Source organism: Ahaetulla prasina, chromosome 2, assembly GCF_028640845.1.
Source record: "Ahaetulla prasina isolate Xishuangbanna chromosome 2, ASM2864084v1, whole genome shotgun sequence".
Lineage (NCBI taxonomy): Eukaryota > Metazoa > Chordata > Lepidosauria > Squamata > Colubridae > Ahaetulla > Ahaetulla prasina.
In genome coordinates, this window is record NC_080540.1 from 154,831,752 (window position 1) to 154,848,899 (window position 17,148).

Here is a 17,148-nt window from a genome sequence, read left to right on the forward strand (position 1 = left end):
GAGGTGTTATTTCTACAGCATAACACCTGTGCAATTGTCACTGCACTGGTTGCCAGTAGGTTTCTGGGTCAAAATTCAAATAGCTAGTATAAATCTATAAAGCTCTTTTAAAAGGCACAGCTCCTGCTTACCTTGAAGTCCATCTCCTCTGTAAAATGCCCATCTTGTCAGGTCTTCTCAAAAGAGGATGCATAGGATCTCCATCCCAAAAGCGAGCAACAGGCCTCTTTTTTGGGAACAGCCCCAAATTGTGCTTATCCCTTTGAAGTCCACTTCATACCCCAATTGCTGGGGTTTTCAGTAAACTATTAGCCTTTTTTTCAAGAGGAATTTGGGCACTAGGGTTGGGTTGATTTAAGTTGATTTTCTATTATTTTCTGTTTGTTTGTTTTTTTGTTCCATTTTATTCGGAACAAATATGATCACAGCTTTTATATAATGTGGGCTGAGGTTGGTTGGTTTGCTTTTTTTTTTAATCGTTATGATTTTTTAAATTCTGCCTGTTCTTGTAAAACCCTTCCAGTCAGTGTGCTGTAGCAGTCTATAAATTTATGTAAGCAATAATAAAGAAATAAGCCTATCTGCATTGTCACAACAAGTCAATACAGCATACTGCCTCCTCTTTTCTCCACAATGATGCCAACGCCGTGCACAACATAGGTTCTTCTCTCTATGGATACCCAACATGACCAAAATGTAACATTAACTCCCTACCTCACAATCTTCAGAGAGACGAGAAGCCAGACACTCACCACTTTAAAGTCAGCGGGGCCACATGGCTCCCCACGGAACAAGCAGGAGAGCAGCATTTCCTGGATATCATGGCCAGCTCGGTCCGAGAACTCCCGCATGTTAAAAGGTTTGGGCTTGAAGTTGCGGAAATTTGCCTTCTCCTGCAAGATCTCCAGCTGTTTCTCATCAGCCATTTGGGTGTCCGGAATCTCGTACCTGAGGGGAAAAAATCCAGAGCATAGTCACAGGGATTGTGTTTGGGTCTCTCTATTGATTGGGTTAAGGGACACGGTGGCTTAGTGAGTAAGACGCTGAGCTTGTCGATTGAAAGGTCGGCAGTTCAGCGGTTTGAATCCCTAGTGCTGCGTAACAGGGTGAGCTCCCGTTATTTGTCCCAGCTTCTGCCAACCTAGCAGTTCGAAAGCACGTAAAAAATGCAAGTAGAAAAATAGGGTCCACCTTTGGTGGAAAGACAACAGTGTTCCGTGCACCTTTGGCATTGAGTCATGCCGGCCACATGACCATGGAGACGTCTTCGGACAACGCTGGCTCTTCGGCTTTGAAACAGAGATGAGCACTGCCCCCTAGAGTCAGGAACAACTAGCACGTATGTGCGAGGGGAACCTTTACCTTTATCTTATTGGTTGGGTTGGGTTCAATTCACAAAGAAAGTGCCTGAAACCTCAGATGCTCCTGGGCAAAGCATCTGTAAGACGCTTTGTGGGATGGTCAAATGGATGCTGGAGATACACCTGGGACTTCTCAGTTCCAGCAGTGAAAGCACGCAGTGTAATTAAAACCTAACATTGAGACTCTTCTCTGAAGATAAGCAACTGTTCTTCCCTCCTTGCAAGACTAACCAGGCATTTTCAGATTATATAATTAGTCCTAAAAAAAGGAAAAGAAACAGCCACTTGCCACCGAGGCAGCTTTTCCTCTCTCCAACGGCACAACACATTTTACATTAGCAACCAAGATGTTGTTCTCCTGCGTGACAGCTACACACTACCAAAAAAAAGGAAAAAAGAAAAAAAGGGGCGATATTGGCTGTTCCCTTGGTTTTATGACAACTCTTGTCATAAAGAAGGGAGTGCATGTGAAATAGTGAGGGTGTCAGTGTACGGAGTTTATATTCTGGAAAGAGACGGTCAAAACGTTTAGGCATAGCCTTGCACGCGCTTGTGTTATGCATTTACCCCTTCACAGCCTGTGGATGTTTAATACCAATACACATCGTGTCCGCTTCATTAACAGCAGTCAAGTCATGTCTCTTTCAGGAATCGAAGAAGTGGTTTCAAGACTCCCTGTCTCCCCGGGGCACAGGAGGTGCCAGCTTTAATGTTTCAACCCAGCCTGCTTCTTCATTAGCCTGCTTGGTGGATGAGGATCATCCTTTGCAACGATAGCATGAGCTCTAGCCTGCACTAAATAGTGTCAAAAGCCACGTTCCAAACGTGGCCGAAGTCAAGAGATGTGGTGGTGGTGGGAAGGCAGACAGCGAAGCATTGGGGGGGGAGGGGATGTTAATGGGTGTTTTTTGCAAGGCTCAAGGGACCTAATTTCTTCTTTTAAGCTCTCCAAACTCAACTCTGGGCCTCTGGTGGCTCAGCAGACTAAGTCTGCTGCTTGCAATTACTGCAGGTTCAAGTCCCACCAGGCCCAAGGTTGACTCAGCCTTCCATCCTTTATAAGGTAGATAAAATGAGGACCCAGATTGTTGGGGGGCAATTAAGTTGACTTTGTATATAGTATACAAATGGATGAAGACTATTGCTTAACACATTGTAAGCCGCCCTGAGTCTTCGGAGAAGGGCAGGATATAAATTCAAATAATAAAAAAAAATTCCCAGCCATGACAGTTTGGACTTTGCGGTTTATTTATTGAACTTATATGCTGCCCAACTCACTCTACAATGGGACTCTGGGAAGCTTACAATTAAAATAATATATGTTATACTTAACAAGATTACGTAGGTCCAAAACCAGAAAGACCACAAACAAGAATGATATAGTGATGGTGGTCTCTTCCCTATGAGTCCACCAGCCACCTCCAGCACAAAGCGCTTCCATCAGGACCCCAAGTAAGCCAGCAGAGCCCGGGGTTAATGCCCTTACAGAAGGCCAAAAGGGCTGTGGGAGACCTCAGGCTGCACTGGTTGTTTTCCTAACTTACAGGAATGCTCTCTGTTCTCCTACTAGGCCAGCCATCTAAATGCTAAACACCTGGCACTCGAATAGTGTTTCATGAGAACACCTTTAATTCCCTGAATCTCATTTTGATTTCAAGCTAGTTTCTTGTCTATAAGGACTAGAACAGAATGGTGGAAATGCTTGGAAAAATTGCAGAGGTTCAACCAAAGTCCTGGAGAAGCTTTCTAACTGTCGAGAAGACAGTTCAGGGCCACCCAATACCGTAATATATGCATATGCCAAATCAGTGCAGGTTGCAAATGCAAAATTTGGACGTTGCCCAAATTTGTCTGCACCTGTTCAGCAAAACAGGCTATTAGAATCAATTAGAATTGCAAAGTACGCTGGTGAAACCTGAAACAATGTCAGTCCCTAAATCTCCACCATACACAAATATGTAATGGTGATTTTCTGGTTATCAGTGCTTCTAGTATGGCCTGCAGCTTAAAGTCCTTCTTGAGAAAACCGTACCTCACTGGTAGGGCAAGCTACTGCATATAAACAGGGTGCAACCCGAAACTTACTAACACTGATAATGTTAGCTAGTCAGGTAATGAAAAGTCTGTAAGTAAACAAATAAACAAACTCAAGAGTATACCAAGGACTCCATAGTTCAAGCCTGAGCTACATATATTCTCTTTTACTGGCTCCTTTTGATAACACAGAATTGGTAGGACATTTTCAATGACTCCCATGCAGATCATGTTTATATGAAGGGGGCAGATTGGGATGCTATAGCTATTTAGTGGCCAGAAATGCTGGCTACTAACATTTGCAAGTACAATATTTTTTTTGCTTTTGGATGACTTAGGCTAGCATGATCCCTGGAACGCTTTGATATGTTGATTTCTGCATGTCTAAACTGCTTTCTATTTGCAAAAGGAATAAATAAGGATTATAAATAAAGTATCAGGCATTTAAGCAGATTTCTGAAGGAAATAAACAGGTTGCTGGGCATAGGGAGCAGACTGGAGGTTTTCCCTGGCAGTCCAGAGATGGGCACAATGCCACCATTCCATGGAGCTCTGTAACTGTCAATTATATAGGATGGAATCACTGGTATTACTTGATTGACATTTCTATGTAATGATTTCAAGATGCATTTAAACTCTGACTGATGAAGTCTGGAAGACGTCATCCCGGTCTATTTGGATGGCCCCAAACGGAGAAAACCTGGCCGGTGCTGTGGGACTAATGTCAACTAGTAGCCAATTAGCTTCTTGGCATTTAAAGGAATTAGTATCTGGCTGGCACATTTTCCAGAACTTTTAGAGAAACCTATGGCCAACCCTAAACATTGCTCGGCTGGCAAGATTAAAGAATAAATCAAAAACATATTCTCCATCAAGAAATCAGTAAATTTGATTCTTGGGCTAAGTAAATCTACCAGGATTGCTTATTTTCCATAAATATAAAGAAAACTGTATGCAACAATCCAGATCTCCCACCACCCACCCCTCTACCCGTAATGGAACAATAGGAAAAGGAGAACAGTTTATCGCTAATCTTGTGGGGCGGAAGTGCAGGAGTATCAATTTTGAAGCCCCTCAAGCGTCCCATTCTTGGCTTTGTGCAAGGCTCCTTCTGTCATGAGAACCAAGAATAGGAAACTGTAAGACTTCCATGCCACCACCCACAGCCAACACATAATACAGTTATTATCTATGAGAGTTTCAAAAACCTCGATGTATTAGCAGATGGCATATTTTGCACAGAGAGAACCACATTAGATCAGTGCCATGGGTTGGAGTGCTGCAAATACTTACATGCAAGCTGCCTATGCCACCCCTTTTTCTTCTCTTTTTCCCAAATTACAGTTGTGGAAATGTGCATATGTGTGTGTGTGTGTACACACACACACACACACACACACACAAAATTTTAGGAAACCAGATAGCAAGAAATCCAAGCCAAACTGCCTACAAGGAGCAAAGACAAGCTGCCAAGCCTGCCCTAAATTTTGGATTCCACCCCCACAAGAGAGATTCAGAATAAAGTGCCAGGAATATGCTTAGCTGATGGTTCCCCAATTTGGTCAGTTTCATTTTTATTTACTTATTTATATTTTTCTTATCCACCTTTATTACTTTATAAGTAACTCAAGGCAGTGAACATACCTAATACTCCTTCCTTCCTCCTCCTGTTTCCTCCACCACAACAACCCTGTAAGGAGAGCTGAGCTGCCAGAGTATGACTGGCCCCAAATAACCCAGCTGGCTTTCATGCTTAAGGTGGTACTGGAACGTAGAGTCTCCTGGTTTCTAGGGTGGAGCTTTAAAAATTACACCAAGCTGTCTCTCTTCATTTGTATGAAACCCAATTGATTAGATGGACCATTGGCTTAACTCAGGGCAGCATTTTAACTTATGAAACCAATCCTGACAAAATTGATGACCGTTAAATTGGGCAGCTTTAAAAAGAGGTAGAGGCGAAGGTATGGAGGAGCTGTCTACCCTGAGCTCTGAGCCCTGACAGCTAAACAAAGCCTCCTTGGTCAGTGGCAATATACCACCACACTTCATTAGGAAAGACAGGGCTGGAAGAGAGGTTGATTGTTTTTAATGTCTGTTTTTAGATTTTTAAATTTTCCACTACCATCTGGCTGGCAGCTCCTAGAAATAGGGTTGGAATTTTTTGTCCATTCCAACTAGTTCTTTTTTGGGTTTTTTTATGTTCTGAAATAAAGGACGATTTGTTATGCTCTATGAAATAGTGGCATTTTGGCCAAAGAACAGCTCTTAAATAAAAGGGGAAAAAAGGGACATTTTGTAAAATTAGCTTTTTTTCCATGATTCAATACTATAGTCATATTTGTCTACTTCACTTGGGTAGAGAGCAGGTAGCAAGATAGGCAGTGGGGATCAGTTGCTCTAGGCAAGTCTGGTCCTGTAGCAAAATATTTGTCATTCGAGCAAATAAAAATTACTCAGAGAAAATATAATTCCAAGAACTGATTAAACCATGGACTTCAACAGAAGAACGAATGGAGAAAAATCATTCTGATATCAAGTGAGAAAACAAAATTCTGCTCCAGCCTCTTAATTGTGAAAAGTCTTGCATGTACCACTTAAAACAGATCACATCCCAGTAGCAAGCTTGGCAACATGAGGTTCAAAGCACTAGCTCTTCTATTCCCTCCATTTAAATGTCATACCATCCTGAGTTAAAATCTATAAAAATTAATTGACAGAAAATCTCATCCTCTCCTTCTGCCTTTAGGAACACAACTGAACCAAGTTACATGGAAGCACCTGGCTGAGCTGGCCTAATCAAATTGACCAATTTCAGGTATTACTTAAGAACCTGGTTAGTTCTAGATGGGAGACTGCCCGGTAATCCCAAAACTATAGACTGGGGTGGGTCTATAGACTTGGGATTAGACTGGGAAGTCAAAACAAATCCTGGATGAAAACACTAGCCAACCACTTTTGCGCGGTTGCCAAGAAAAAAACAAAACGGATATGTTAATTCATAGGAGTCAAGCTCAGTTCAAAGGAGATGTTACTTTTATATGCTGGGGAGTTGCAATTCTCTCCAGTAGAGGGCAGTAAAATGCTGAGATGAGAAAGATGAAACTGGGTTTTTTTTTAAGGGGGCCTCTTGGAATCCTGACTCGGGAGCTGTTTTTTGCAGCCCCTAGAAAACACAGCAGTGGGCAGCCTCAGCTTCCAAGGGCTCAGTTTCCTCTCAGAAGGGGCTCCCCCTGTTGCTCCTCTGCAGCTGATATCCAGGACGCCCAAACTCTCAGGCTGATTCGTGACTGGCTACAGATCTCGTCTCCAAGAATCTGAAAACAGGGGAATTCAAGCAGCAGACTACATTAGCTGGCTGCCTTGTGTCAAAAATACAATCAGTTGTACAAGAAATACTTGCGGTTCAATCCACAGCATGGGAGCACCTCACTTTTAAAGGGCATGAACAGAGTAAAATAGGGAATAGGATCAAGGCAGGCTCCATGGGGGCCATATGGGACTCTTTGCCACAAGCAGGTAGCAGTGAAATGTATGGCATCTGAAAGGAATCAAGCCCACAGAGCCACAAGTCCGGCTTGCAAAAGAGCCGGGCATATTCAGCCCTAGAAACTCACTGGGTGACTTGAAGCAGTCACGATTTCAGTCCTTCCTACCTCACAGGATTGTTGCTGTGGGAATCAAAGGGGCAGATCGCCTGGAAAAAGGTCAGCTGTCTGTATAACACAGACACAAACCATCTCCAAAGCCATGCGAGACCCAGGTCGGTGACCAAGCGTATAAAGTCTCCCTCAAGTTGGACTCTACTCCTGCTGACTTTATAGACACAAGCCATGGAGTTTTCTTGACAACAAAACGGAAACAGTTTGCCATTCTGCCAGGGCTAAATAGCTTGTCAGGCAGGAACGCTCTCAAATGTGTGTCAGATCACAGTATGAAAATATACACGTTGCACACTTCAGTGCCCAGTTCAAATACGTCCCAACACACACATACACACGCACACCACCTCCTGTGGTGGCCACAAGTGCGCCAACTGTTGCACGCCAGACCAGAGATGGTTGGGGACCTTTGGCTTTGCACATTCGCAGGGCATGGGGGGTTGTGTAGTGTTTCCCCCTCCCCATCCTTTGACCCACCTGCTATTAAGCAGGGCGAGGAGCTCCCCAGCGTGGTACAGATCATTCTTGGTCACCCGGCTGAAGCGAAACTCGTTGAGGTTGCAGAAGGTGACGGCTGGGAAGGTCATGTGGGTGGCAGCCACCTCGTCCAGCTTGGTGACGTGAGGGTAGCGAAAGTAGTACTGGATCCTCTCATTGCAGACGAAGACCAGCACGGCCAAGGAGCCCAAGAAACACAAGGTCCAGAAGATGCGCTTGACTGACAGGCGCTCGTAGGAGAAGATGTGGGACAGGCCGTGCAGCGTGGAACTGCTGGCAAACGCCTCGATGCTGACCGGCTGCCCGTTTTCCACCTCCTCCTCGTCCACCTTCAGGTCCATCATGGTCAGAGCCGGAGCAGGGCGACGGGTGGGAGGGGGGAACGGGGGGGAGAGGAAGCCGCACTAGATGGAAAGGGAGACAGGCGCTCAGGATGCGTCTCTGGCCAGCCGGGCCATTATATCCCCAATTGGGAAAGCTCTCAACCCAGCGCCCCCTTCCCTTCTCCGGCTTTTGCCTGGAGGAGCTTCGCTCCCAGGCGTCCTGCTCTCCTCCCTGTCCTCTTCCAGCCAGCCTCCATCCTCCGCTGCACTTTTAACCCGGGCCGGAGGGATCCTCCCCCTTCTTCTTCTTCTCCCCCACCCCCCACCGTACCCAGCAAGCCAAACCTGAAAGCAAGGCCGGCGGCGGCCGTCCGTCAGTGCTCAGCGGCGGCGGCGGCGACGGCGGCGGCAGCGGTTCGCCGGCTCAGCGCTTCGGGGTTGCCGGGGAAGGCAAGGCGGCGGGCAGGCGCGAAGACGCGGCTGGAGAAGCGAGCACGAAGGCTGGCCGGCTGGAGGGCGGGGGATGGCGGCGGGAATCCCTTGGCCCCCCCCGCCGCCGCCGCTGCTGTTGCTGCTGTTGCTGTTGCTGCTTCTGGCCTCGCCTTCGCGCTCGGGAATCCAAAACGAGCGGCGGTCGCCGGAAAGCAGCCGGCGGAGAGGCTCAGCGACCAGCGGCGGCTGCTGCTGCTGGGGCGGCGGCGGCGGGGGCGGGCTCTCCCCCAAACACATGGAGGCCCCCGGGGGGCGGGGCGAGAGAGGCCGTTGCTGTGGGGCGGGGAGGGGCGGGGGGTGGTGAGCGGGCGGCGGGAGAACGATCGCGCCTTGGCGGCGAGGCAGCAGGATCTGCGGGGAGTCACTGCGTCCGAGACGAGGGCGGCAGGGCCCGGCTGCGCTACCCCGGAGTCTTGCGAGAGAGCGCCGGGTGGCGGTGGCGGCGGCGGCGCATGTGTGTGTATGTGTGTCCCTGTGTGTACGCGCACGCCTGTGCGGGAGGAGGAGGAGGAGGAAGAAGACGACGAGGAGGAGGAGAGCGGCTCGGAGCCGTAGAGGTGCCGGGCTGAGATTGCAGGGTGGCTGTGTGAGCGTCGGCGGCGACAGCGGTGCTGCGTGAGTGTGCTCCTCTCGCTCTTTCACGTCAATCAACCTTTCTTTTTTCTCTGAATTAAAGCCAAAGTTCCTTTTCGCCTCCCCCCCTCCCCCCCCACACTTCGCCAACAAAAAAATCAAAATAAAATCAAAAGCCAAATCCGCACCTTCGGGATGCGAGCTAAACTAAGCCCAGTCCGCACTTAACATGTCCAGCAGGTATCGCGAAGTGGTATTTGCAAGTGGCGAGGTGCAGGACGAAGAAATAACCGAGGATGCTAGGATCGTGTTTTAAAGGTCTGTCCGTAGTCGTTTTAAGGGCAGGGTTTCCTCCAAGGGTTTGCTGTGGGGAACTGGGGCCAATTCTGGTTTTCCTGATCGGGACTTATTCTAGATTTAATGTACCAGGCGCAAATTGTCTCGTCACATTACACCTACAGCAGCTGCTTTACATTTGAAAGTGTACATCAGGTAAGTCCATGATGTGAGAAGGTGCTCTCAAGTTTCCACTCAGGATTTGGTTCACCAGACACTCTCTGTGTGTTTGTCCTGGCTCAGTCGGGTGGAAAAAATATTGTTTGCTCTAGCACTAGTAACATCTTTTAAGTGAGGTTTGGTCATAAGGTCAGTTGCGAATAAAATCCAGAAAAGTGCCTCTCAGATCTCGATCCGTCTTAACAGCAGATCTTCCCAGAAAAACAAAAATAGGCAGACACAAAAATACCTTTCCCTAAGAAGAAATTCAGCTTGCAACCAGCAAAGAAGAAATATTTATTGAGCCAATGAGGGGATTTCATTCTATGACTGCATTCTCTCTCTCTCTCTCTCTCTCTCTCTCTTTCTCTCTCTCTCTCTTTGGTGCTAGCAATGCCAATATCTTTTCATTCAGACATGAAAGTCAGCCCTTGATCAGCAACCCATTTCTTGATACACTGTGTGTTACTAGCACTTGTAAAGGATTCCTCTCCCCTGACGTGCCAACAGACTTCTAAAAACGGAGCAGCTAGTCCCTGTTGAATTCTCTGTCTAGTAGTGAAAAATGCTGTTTTGTCGCTTCAGGTAGCTGGCTAAGACAGTTTTACTGCCGGGGAAGGAGAGCTCCCCCACAGGAGGTGACTGTGTCCTTTGCTATAGAAGATGTATGCAGCAAGAGTCAGCAATTTAGTGGAAGGAAAACACTGCTCAAGAGCCTTGAGAGCACTTGATTAACTGCGCCTTCTTCCCTGCTACTCAGCCAGAGCTGTCATTAATGTGAACACACCAATAGGCTTGGTCTTGGTCCAGTGAAATCAATAGCTTTAAATAAGCAAGGGTGCTGGAGACAGAACTGGGATCAAGAGCACCAGAGCCTGTGGAAGAAATACACGGATAAGTCCCAGTTAAGCATTTGAGTAGGTGGGGAGAAGAATCTCGTTGCCTCGTTGCACAGCAGCATCTGAAAAAGGCACAAATGCATGTGGGAACAGATGGCCGTGGCCTTGGTTTCTTCTTGCTGCAGAGCTTAAGGCATGCATGGCACAAAGAATGTCAACAGCACCAGGTTTTTTGCGCTTGCACTGAAAAACCCGGACCACAATTCTGCATTTCCTTCTTTTGTTTGGTAAAAACAGCTGTCTCCATTAAGTAGACAACAAATATGTTCAGACTAGATGGGGAGGAGAACATCTGGGCCTGCTGTGCTGGGCAGCCTTTGTGCTGTAAGTTACAAAGCTGCGCACCAATTTTGGCTGCCTTCCCCCCCACCCCCCCGCCTTCCTTGTGAGCCTGGAGAGGCTATCGAACTCTCACCCCATCTTCCTGGTGCTTTGGCAGAATTAACCAAATATAGAAGGTTAGCTTATGACCTGTCACAGCTGTTGCTGTTGGAGCCTGATGTGCAATTTAAGAATCAAATAAATGCCATGATTTATTTATTTAGTATTCATTATCTATTTATTTATTATCTATTAATATTTATATGCCTTCCAATAACAAACAGTACTCTGGACAGCTTGCAATAACAGCCAAAGGATAAAATGCAACCATTAACACGAAAGATTATAATGGGTTGTAAAATGTGCAGAAATAGTCAACTAGTGGAAAAAAAAACACACCACTTGAGCTGTTCTAAGAGATGAGTCATAGGTTTGGATTTCAAATAAAAAGTTGGAAAGACCTGATCGAATAAATTTTTTCTCACCCTGAAAAGCATGTACCCTAAAAAAGTGTTCATGTGCAGAATGCCTCCTTCAAAAAAGCCTTTTCATAAAGAATGTCCGCCCCATGGGATATTGCTGAACCAAAATTTTGAACAACACAGTCGGCAGGACCAATAGGGATCCTAGAAGTTGTATTTAAGCATCATTTAGAGCAGGGGTCTCCAATCTTGACAAAGCTGGCTGAGGAATTCTGGGAGTTGAAGTCCACCAGTCTTAAAGTTGACAAGGTTGAAGATCCCTGATTTAGAGAACCTTAAGTCTCTTGTCTTAAGATCCAGGTCTTAGTAGGAGCCAGGTTCCTATCTCTGCAGGTGTCAGCACCAAGCCAAGCTGGGCACTTCTGGAAAGCAAGATTGGCCTTGATCTGTTCGTGAATCACTTAGAACAGCCCCCAAACTTTTGGGCACCGGTGACTGGTTCCTTGGAGAAACTGTTTTTCCACAGACCACAGGGTGTGGTTTTGAGTGCTGCCTGCATTTTGTGGATGGGGCTTCACTTGTTTATGTGGCTTGTTTATTGCTGGCATGCTGCGGCCAGGGGCCATCCATGGACCGGGGGTTCGGTACCCCTGACGTAGAATTCCAGGATCGTTGGCAGGACTGGGAAACCAAGCATAGTTCCAGAAGAAGGTAATGGTCTTTATTTCTGTAACACTATGAAGGAAACTACATGGGTGCTGTCATCCAAATCACGTTTGCCTCAAATGGGCCTTTATCTTTCAATAATACGCACAAGCCAGCCTGCAACCCCGTGTTTAGGTAATCAAGTCTCTCATTTGATTATGGCTTTTTGGTACCCAGATAAAGAGATGGGATTTTGCAATTTGGGCCTGCTTCAGTTTTTGGCTGTCCCTCTCTCTTTCTCTAACCATTTAAGCCTACTTCCATTTGAAAATTAAATGCAGAGCTGAACCAAGAAATTTGAGATTGAATTGAGCTTTTTGGCCAAAGAAAGCAAACTTCCCAGTGCCCAGCTCTCCAACCCTCCTAATCACTAGCTTGTTTTCTGCACTGGTCAAAGGTTCTTTTGATTATCCCTCGATATATTCAGATAACCCCAGGACTGATAGTCATTCATGGAGAGAAGTAGCTGCTGCATATCTCAGAGGATAGAATTTATTTGGGAAAGCAATATTCCATTCTTTTGTTTTATGAATTTCATTCTGTTCTTCGCAGATAATCAATGGAGCCAAGAAAATGAATTGGGAACTGGGGAGAATGGTTGCTAAGGGCTCCATTGTGAACACAGCAGAGAAGCACATGATGGTCCACTTTGAGAGTAGATTGGGTGGAAGGCGAAGTTACTCTATGGAAAAGTCCAGATTCCCCCAGAAACATCTAGCCTCATAGCTCTGAATTGCAACATTTATATATTCCCCCATATTCTGTTTTTGAATCTGTGGGTGCTCAAATTTAGAGGATTGGTTAAGTTTCCTACAGTTTTTTTTAACCAGAACTGAGGAGGCCAATGGTGAGGTTTAACCTTCAGGAAATTTGTGCTACAGTATTAGTCATGTGAACAGGTGCTGCCAAGCCCTTCTCCATCCCTCCCCTTCTGTACGTCTGGATCCACACATGCTAAGTTATTGTTTGTTTCAAACATGGTTTATTGAATGTGCCACAGTAGCCTAAGGCTAAACTACAGAATATAAATTACAATCCACAGAGCCTAGATTCACATATAATACTTAAGGCAAAGGTGTTTTTTTTTTAAGGCTGATCATGATGTATGATGTGTGAACCTTGCCAGTAAAGAAAAATATAAAAGGGGGAGGGACAAAAAAGAGTTAAATTATATTTAATAATGCATAATAGCTTCTCTCTTGCCATCTCCCTCGCAAGTTAGAAGAGAGATTTAATTCTAAATCTTAATTACTCTCCTCATAAGCTAGTTTGGAAGTCACCCCATAAAGCACTTCCTATATGCTTAACAACTTTAAGGCATTCCTCAGATTTTCATATCTGTAGGTGCTGGATTCCTGCTCCCGTATAGACAACATGTATGGAAGCCCCATTTGGCTTTGGAATTAGCATCCACAGATCTAGGGCAAACTTCACCACCTACATGTAATCCTCAGTCTCCAGAGATCCAGAACTTTTCCAGTTTAATTCTTCTTCCCCAACTTGATTCCTCCAGAATAGGGGTGTCAAACTCATGGCCTGTGAGCCAGATGCGTCACACACTGGCCACGCCCACCCCTGGTTTAGCGAAGGGGGAAAAAGTCATGATACATCATGAGACGACAATGTGATACCACAGGTTTGATACCCCTGCTCTAGAACAAGTTTGCACATTCTGAGGTTATCAAAAGGCTCTGGATTTAAAATGTATATTAGAGAAATTTGTAGACAAACAAGGTTTCTAGTTTCAATATTTCCTGCTCTTCTTTAAATAAGCTACAGATGTTTAAGGAGCTGTATTCATAATTGATGGGAATCAATGAGGCGGTAAAGTCCCCTTTGTTGTCAAATTAGTGAGATTCATACAGCAAGCCATGATATCTCACTAGATAATAACAGAGCCTCATTCTTTTCTATTTTTCTATCTTGTGCCATGCATTTAGTGAAGTTGATTCAGTTTAGAAGACATTGCCAGACTTGGAATGGGATTAAAATTCCTATCCTGTGCATTTTTTTTTCATGGTGAAAAAAGATAGCTGGGTAATAAAATGGCCTTTTCGTTCTTTTATGGAAAAGTCAGCTGTGCAAATTCATTTTAAACGCAAAGACCATTTTTCGTGTGTGGCAGTAAAAAGTGCCCAGGCACATATAATCAATGTGGAATGAAGTGTGGAAAAGAAATCAAAGCCCTATTTAGACAAGTCAGCTTCTCAGTATTAATTAATAACCTTGTTTGTGTATAAATTAATTGGTGGAAACAAAATACTTCTATTATTAAACTGTCTTCTTTTTTTTCTGAATAAATTTGTGTTTGCCAGAACAATAAGAGTGTGAAACCTTGGAAGGAGTAACCAAAGGTGAGGTGAATACTGATGCCATCATCAGCATACATGTCCCTTTACTCTCTTTCCTGGCCATCATACAAAGTTTAAATTCCAAGTCTTCCACCTGTCAGACAGGAACTAGTGACAGAGCATCTGTTTGGCATAGCAAAGTTGCCAAGTTCAATTCCAGACATCTTTGGTTAAAATGACCTTGGATAAAGTGAAAGCCTTCTTCATATCTTGGAGAAGTAAATTGTGGGCCCTGATAGTTTCCTGTCTCTTGGATATGACACTGTGTCAAATACATTGACTTCGAGGCCTTGAGTTTATTTATCAATACAAAGTGGAGGAGAAAAACATTCTGCCATTAAAATGAAGAGTGGAGAAAGACAAGAGGGGAAAGAGTAGTTATTCTATATAGAATAGATACCCTCAACATAATATGTGCAAGAAATATATACATATGCAGAGAAAGTGTTTGCTGAAATAACTTTCCTCTTACAATATCAACAAAAATTAGTCTCTGATACTTTGTGAATAACCGCAGCATGTAAGGACGATTCCATCGTTTTTAGGTAAATGCTCATTTTATTGTAATTAATTTTAGTTTTTCTGAAAGAGGCTTTTCCCAGATTGAGTACTCTGGAGATTTAGCATAATGCAGAAACTATGGGAAAAATTCAGGATTTAGGAAACCCCAACCATTGGGTCTTCCTGCAGCACTGTGAACTTGACTAAAACAAGAAAGTCTGGCAGACAAAAACCAGACATAAAAAGCCTGAATAATCGTAAATGTCTGTACACAAAATTCCATATAGAAGTTTGGTGGCTTCCTCAATAGATTTAAGGGAAACTGAGGATGCTAGCTCAATAGAAATATTGCATGAGTTTAGGTGGAGGACAGAATGCTTCTGGTAGATCAGCAATTGCTATGCATATTTAAAAGAGTGGCTTAGGAGCTGTTCAGTGCTGAACAGCATAATGAAATTGTCAACCCTAAGTGACAGATCAGAAGTATCAGAGTGAAATCAAAGCATTTGGTGGTGTTTTTTTTTTTTTTTTAAAAAAGAGTGACAGACTGTAATTGATCACTGGATTGGAAGAATGTTCTCCTTTGTGACTAAGTCAGAAGTCTGATAAACTGCCATATTTTCACACACCCTAAACCATTTGATTGACTGAAGCATTGCTGATTAATTGAAAAGGAGCCAGAAAAAAATCACAGTTTAAAGACTGGGCAAACCAAAGGCCCATTTAGTCCCATTTTGGTTCTCCCAATGGCTATTGAAATGATGAAGACCACAGGTAGTCCTTCAGTACAGTAGTACCCTTACATCTCAGCAATTGGTATATAGAGGTATGGTATCTTTGATTCTGGAAAAAACATATTGCCCTTAAATTCATGCTATAGGGGACATTAACCCACATGGGCTACTGCTTGTGCAACAGGATTTAATTAGCCCCTGAAGCAGGGGTGAAATCCAGCAGGTTCTGACAGGTTCTGGAGAACTGGTGGCGGAATTTTTGAGTAGTTTGGAGAACTGGTAGCGGAAATTTTGAGTAGTTCAGAGAACCGGTTAATACCACCTCTGGCTGGCCCCAGAGTGAGGTGGGAATAGTGATTTTGCAATATCCTTCCCCCAGGAGTTGGGTGGAAATGGAGTTTTTGCAGTATCCTTCCCCTGCCATGTCCACCAAGCCACACCCACAGAACCGGTAGTAAAAAAAATTGGATTTCGCCACTGTCCTGAAGCTTCTGCACACTAGGCAAAGCTATGCCTAACCTCTAACGGTGTGCATCAGGTATGCTGGAGACAGTAACGGGGCAGATGAATTATCCTCCCAAAGTGTTTTTTCCCCCTCCCATTTGTTGCTTCCAACCTGCAGCCCCACGGGACACATGAAGAACCTGATCCCAACCTCCCAAGCCACCTGAGATTGTGTCACTGAAATTGGACACTGTAGTAAGTCATAGGCAAAATTGTCATTTCCCATTCTCTTTATCTTGGAAGACAAAACAAGACAAAAGTAAATTGTAGGATAGGCATATTGGAAATGCCTACCTGATCCTAGGGGAATTTCTGCCTCTGTGTTACATAAATGTACTATCATTCTGCTTACTGTGGCCATAGCAGTGAAAAACAATGCAAGTACAACCTACAACTGCTAAAAAGGAACCTACCTCTCATTTAAAGCTCTTTAAATGAGCTTCATCACAGCTGATGGTAGTGAACTCTTAGCTCCATGGTATCCTTTGTGGGAGATAATCTCCGGCCCAGTGTTTCTGAAAGGTAGAAAGAGAGAGAAGTTTTTATCCACCCTATCCTGGCCATATATAATCATCTTTATTATATCCTCCTTGTTTTTGTTTCTTTTCTCAGTTCCAAGCAATATAACCTATTCTCACAGGGAAAGCATGTCAGCCTTCTTGGCTGTCCTTTTTTCTAATGTATTCAACTTTACAATATTCTTTCTCTCCATTCAAGTTTAGAGCTTATACCGTAGTATATGTCTCTTTTCCCCCCCTTCAACTGGTACCACGTAATATATCCTTTTGGCCGCTCCTCCCAGTATCTGTACATAGTATTTGCCTTCTCTGATATTGTTTTGACATTCTTCCCTGTCCTTGACACACATTTTCACATTGTCATGTACAGATGAGCAATCCGGGATACGTACATAGTAATTCTAACAAAGACAAAGCGGAGGGGAGCCACTGCTGACCTTTATTTCTGAAATAAATTGTTGAAGGGTCTCTATTCTTCAGAAATGACAACTTCCGTGCCTCTTCCCTGCAGCCAGTTTTTCTCCACTCTGATACTGTCAGACTTACAAGGTAGATCAAGTTAAGGAACTAATCCTCTGTAGATCAGGACTATTTTTACTGTAACAACATTTTGTAAGTCTGAATGTGCCTCCTCATCCTTCACTTTATCTTAGTATGAGCTATTCTGAGATATTTTCTCAAGTAGTTTTCTTGGCTGTAGCCCCACTTATCTGACTATTGTTTTCTAGAGCAGGGGTCTCCAACCTTGGCAACTTTAA

The 17,148-nt window shown here is 44.4% G+C and overlaps 1 protein-coding gene across 2 annotated transcripts in view; it reads right to left on the minus strand.

The window, feature by feature from the left end:
- ASIC1 (acid sensing ion channel subunit 1) overlaps window positions 1-17,148 on the minus strand; it is a 348,048-nt gene that overhangs the window by 254,394 nt on the left and 76,506 nt on the right. Inside the window, exons 2-4 of one of the 2 annotated variants that reach the window (XM_058171245.1) lie at window positions 16,286-16,387; window positions 7,532-7,956; window positions 753-948 (exon numbers count right to left, since the gene is read on the minus strand). In XM_058171245.1, coding sequence (XP_058027228.1) covers window positions 753-948; window positions 7,532-7,896 — 561 coding nt within the window. In that variant the 5' untranslated portion in view covers window positions 7,897-7,956; window positions 16,286-16,387. Of the gene's footprint in view, window positions 1-752; window positions 949-7,531; window positions 7,957-8,220; window positions 8,589-16,285; window positions 16,388-17,148 lie in introns of those variants that run through there. The other variant, XM_058171244.1, reaches the window with a different exon arrangement.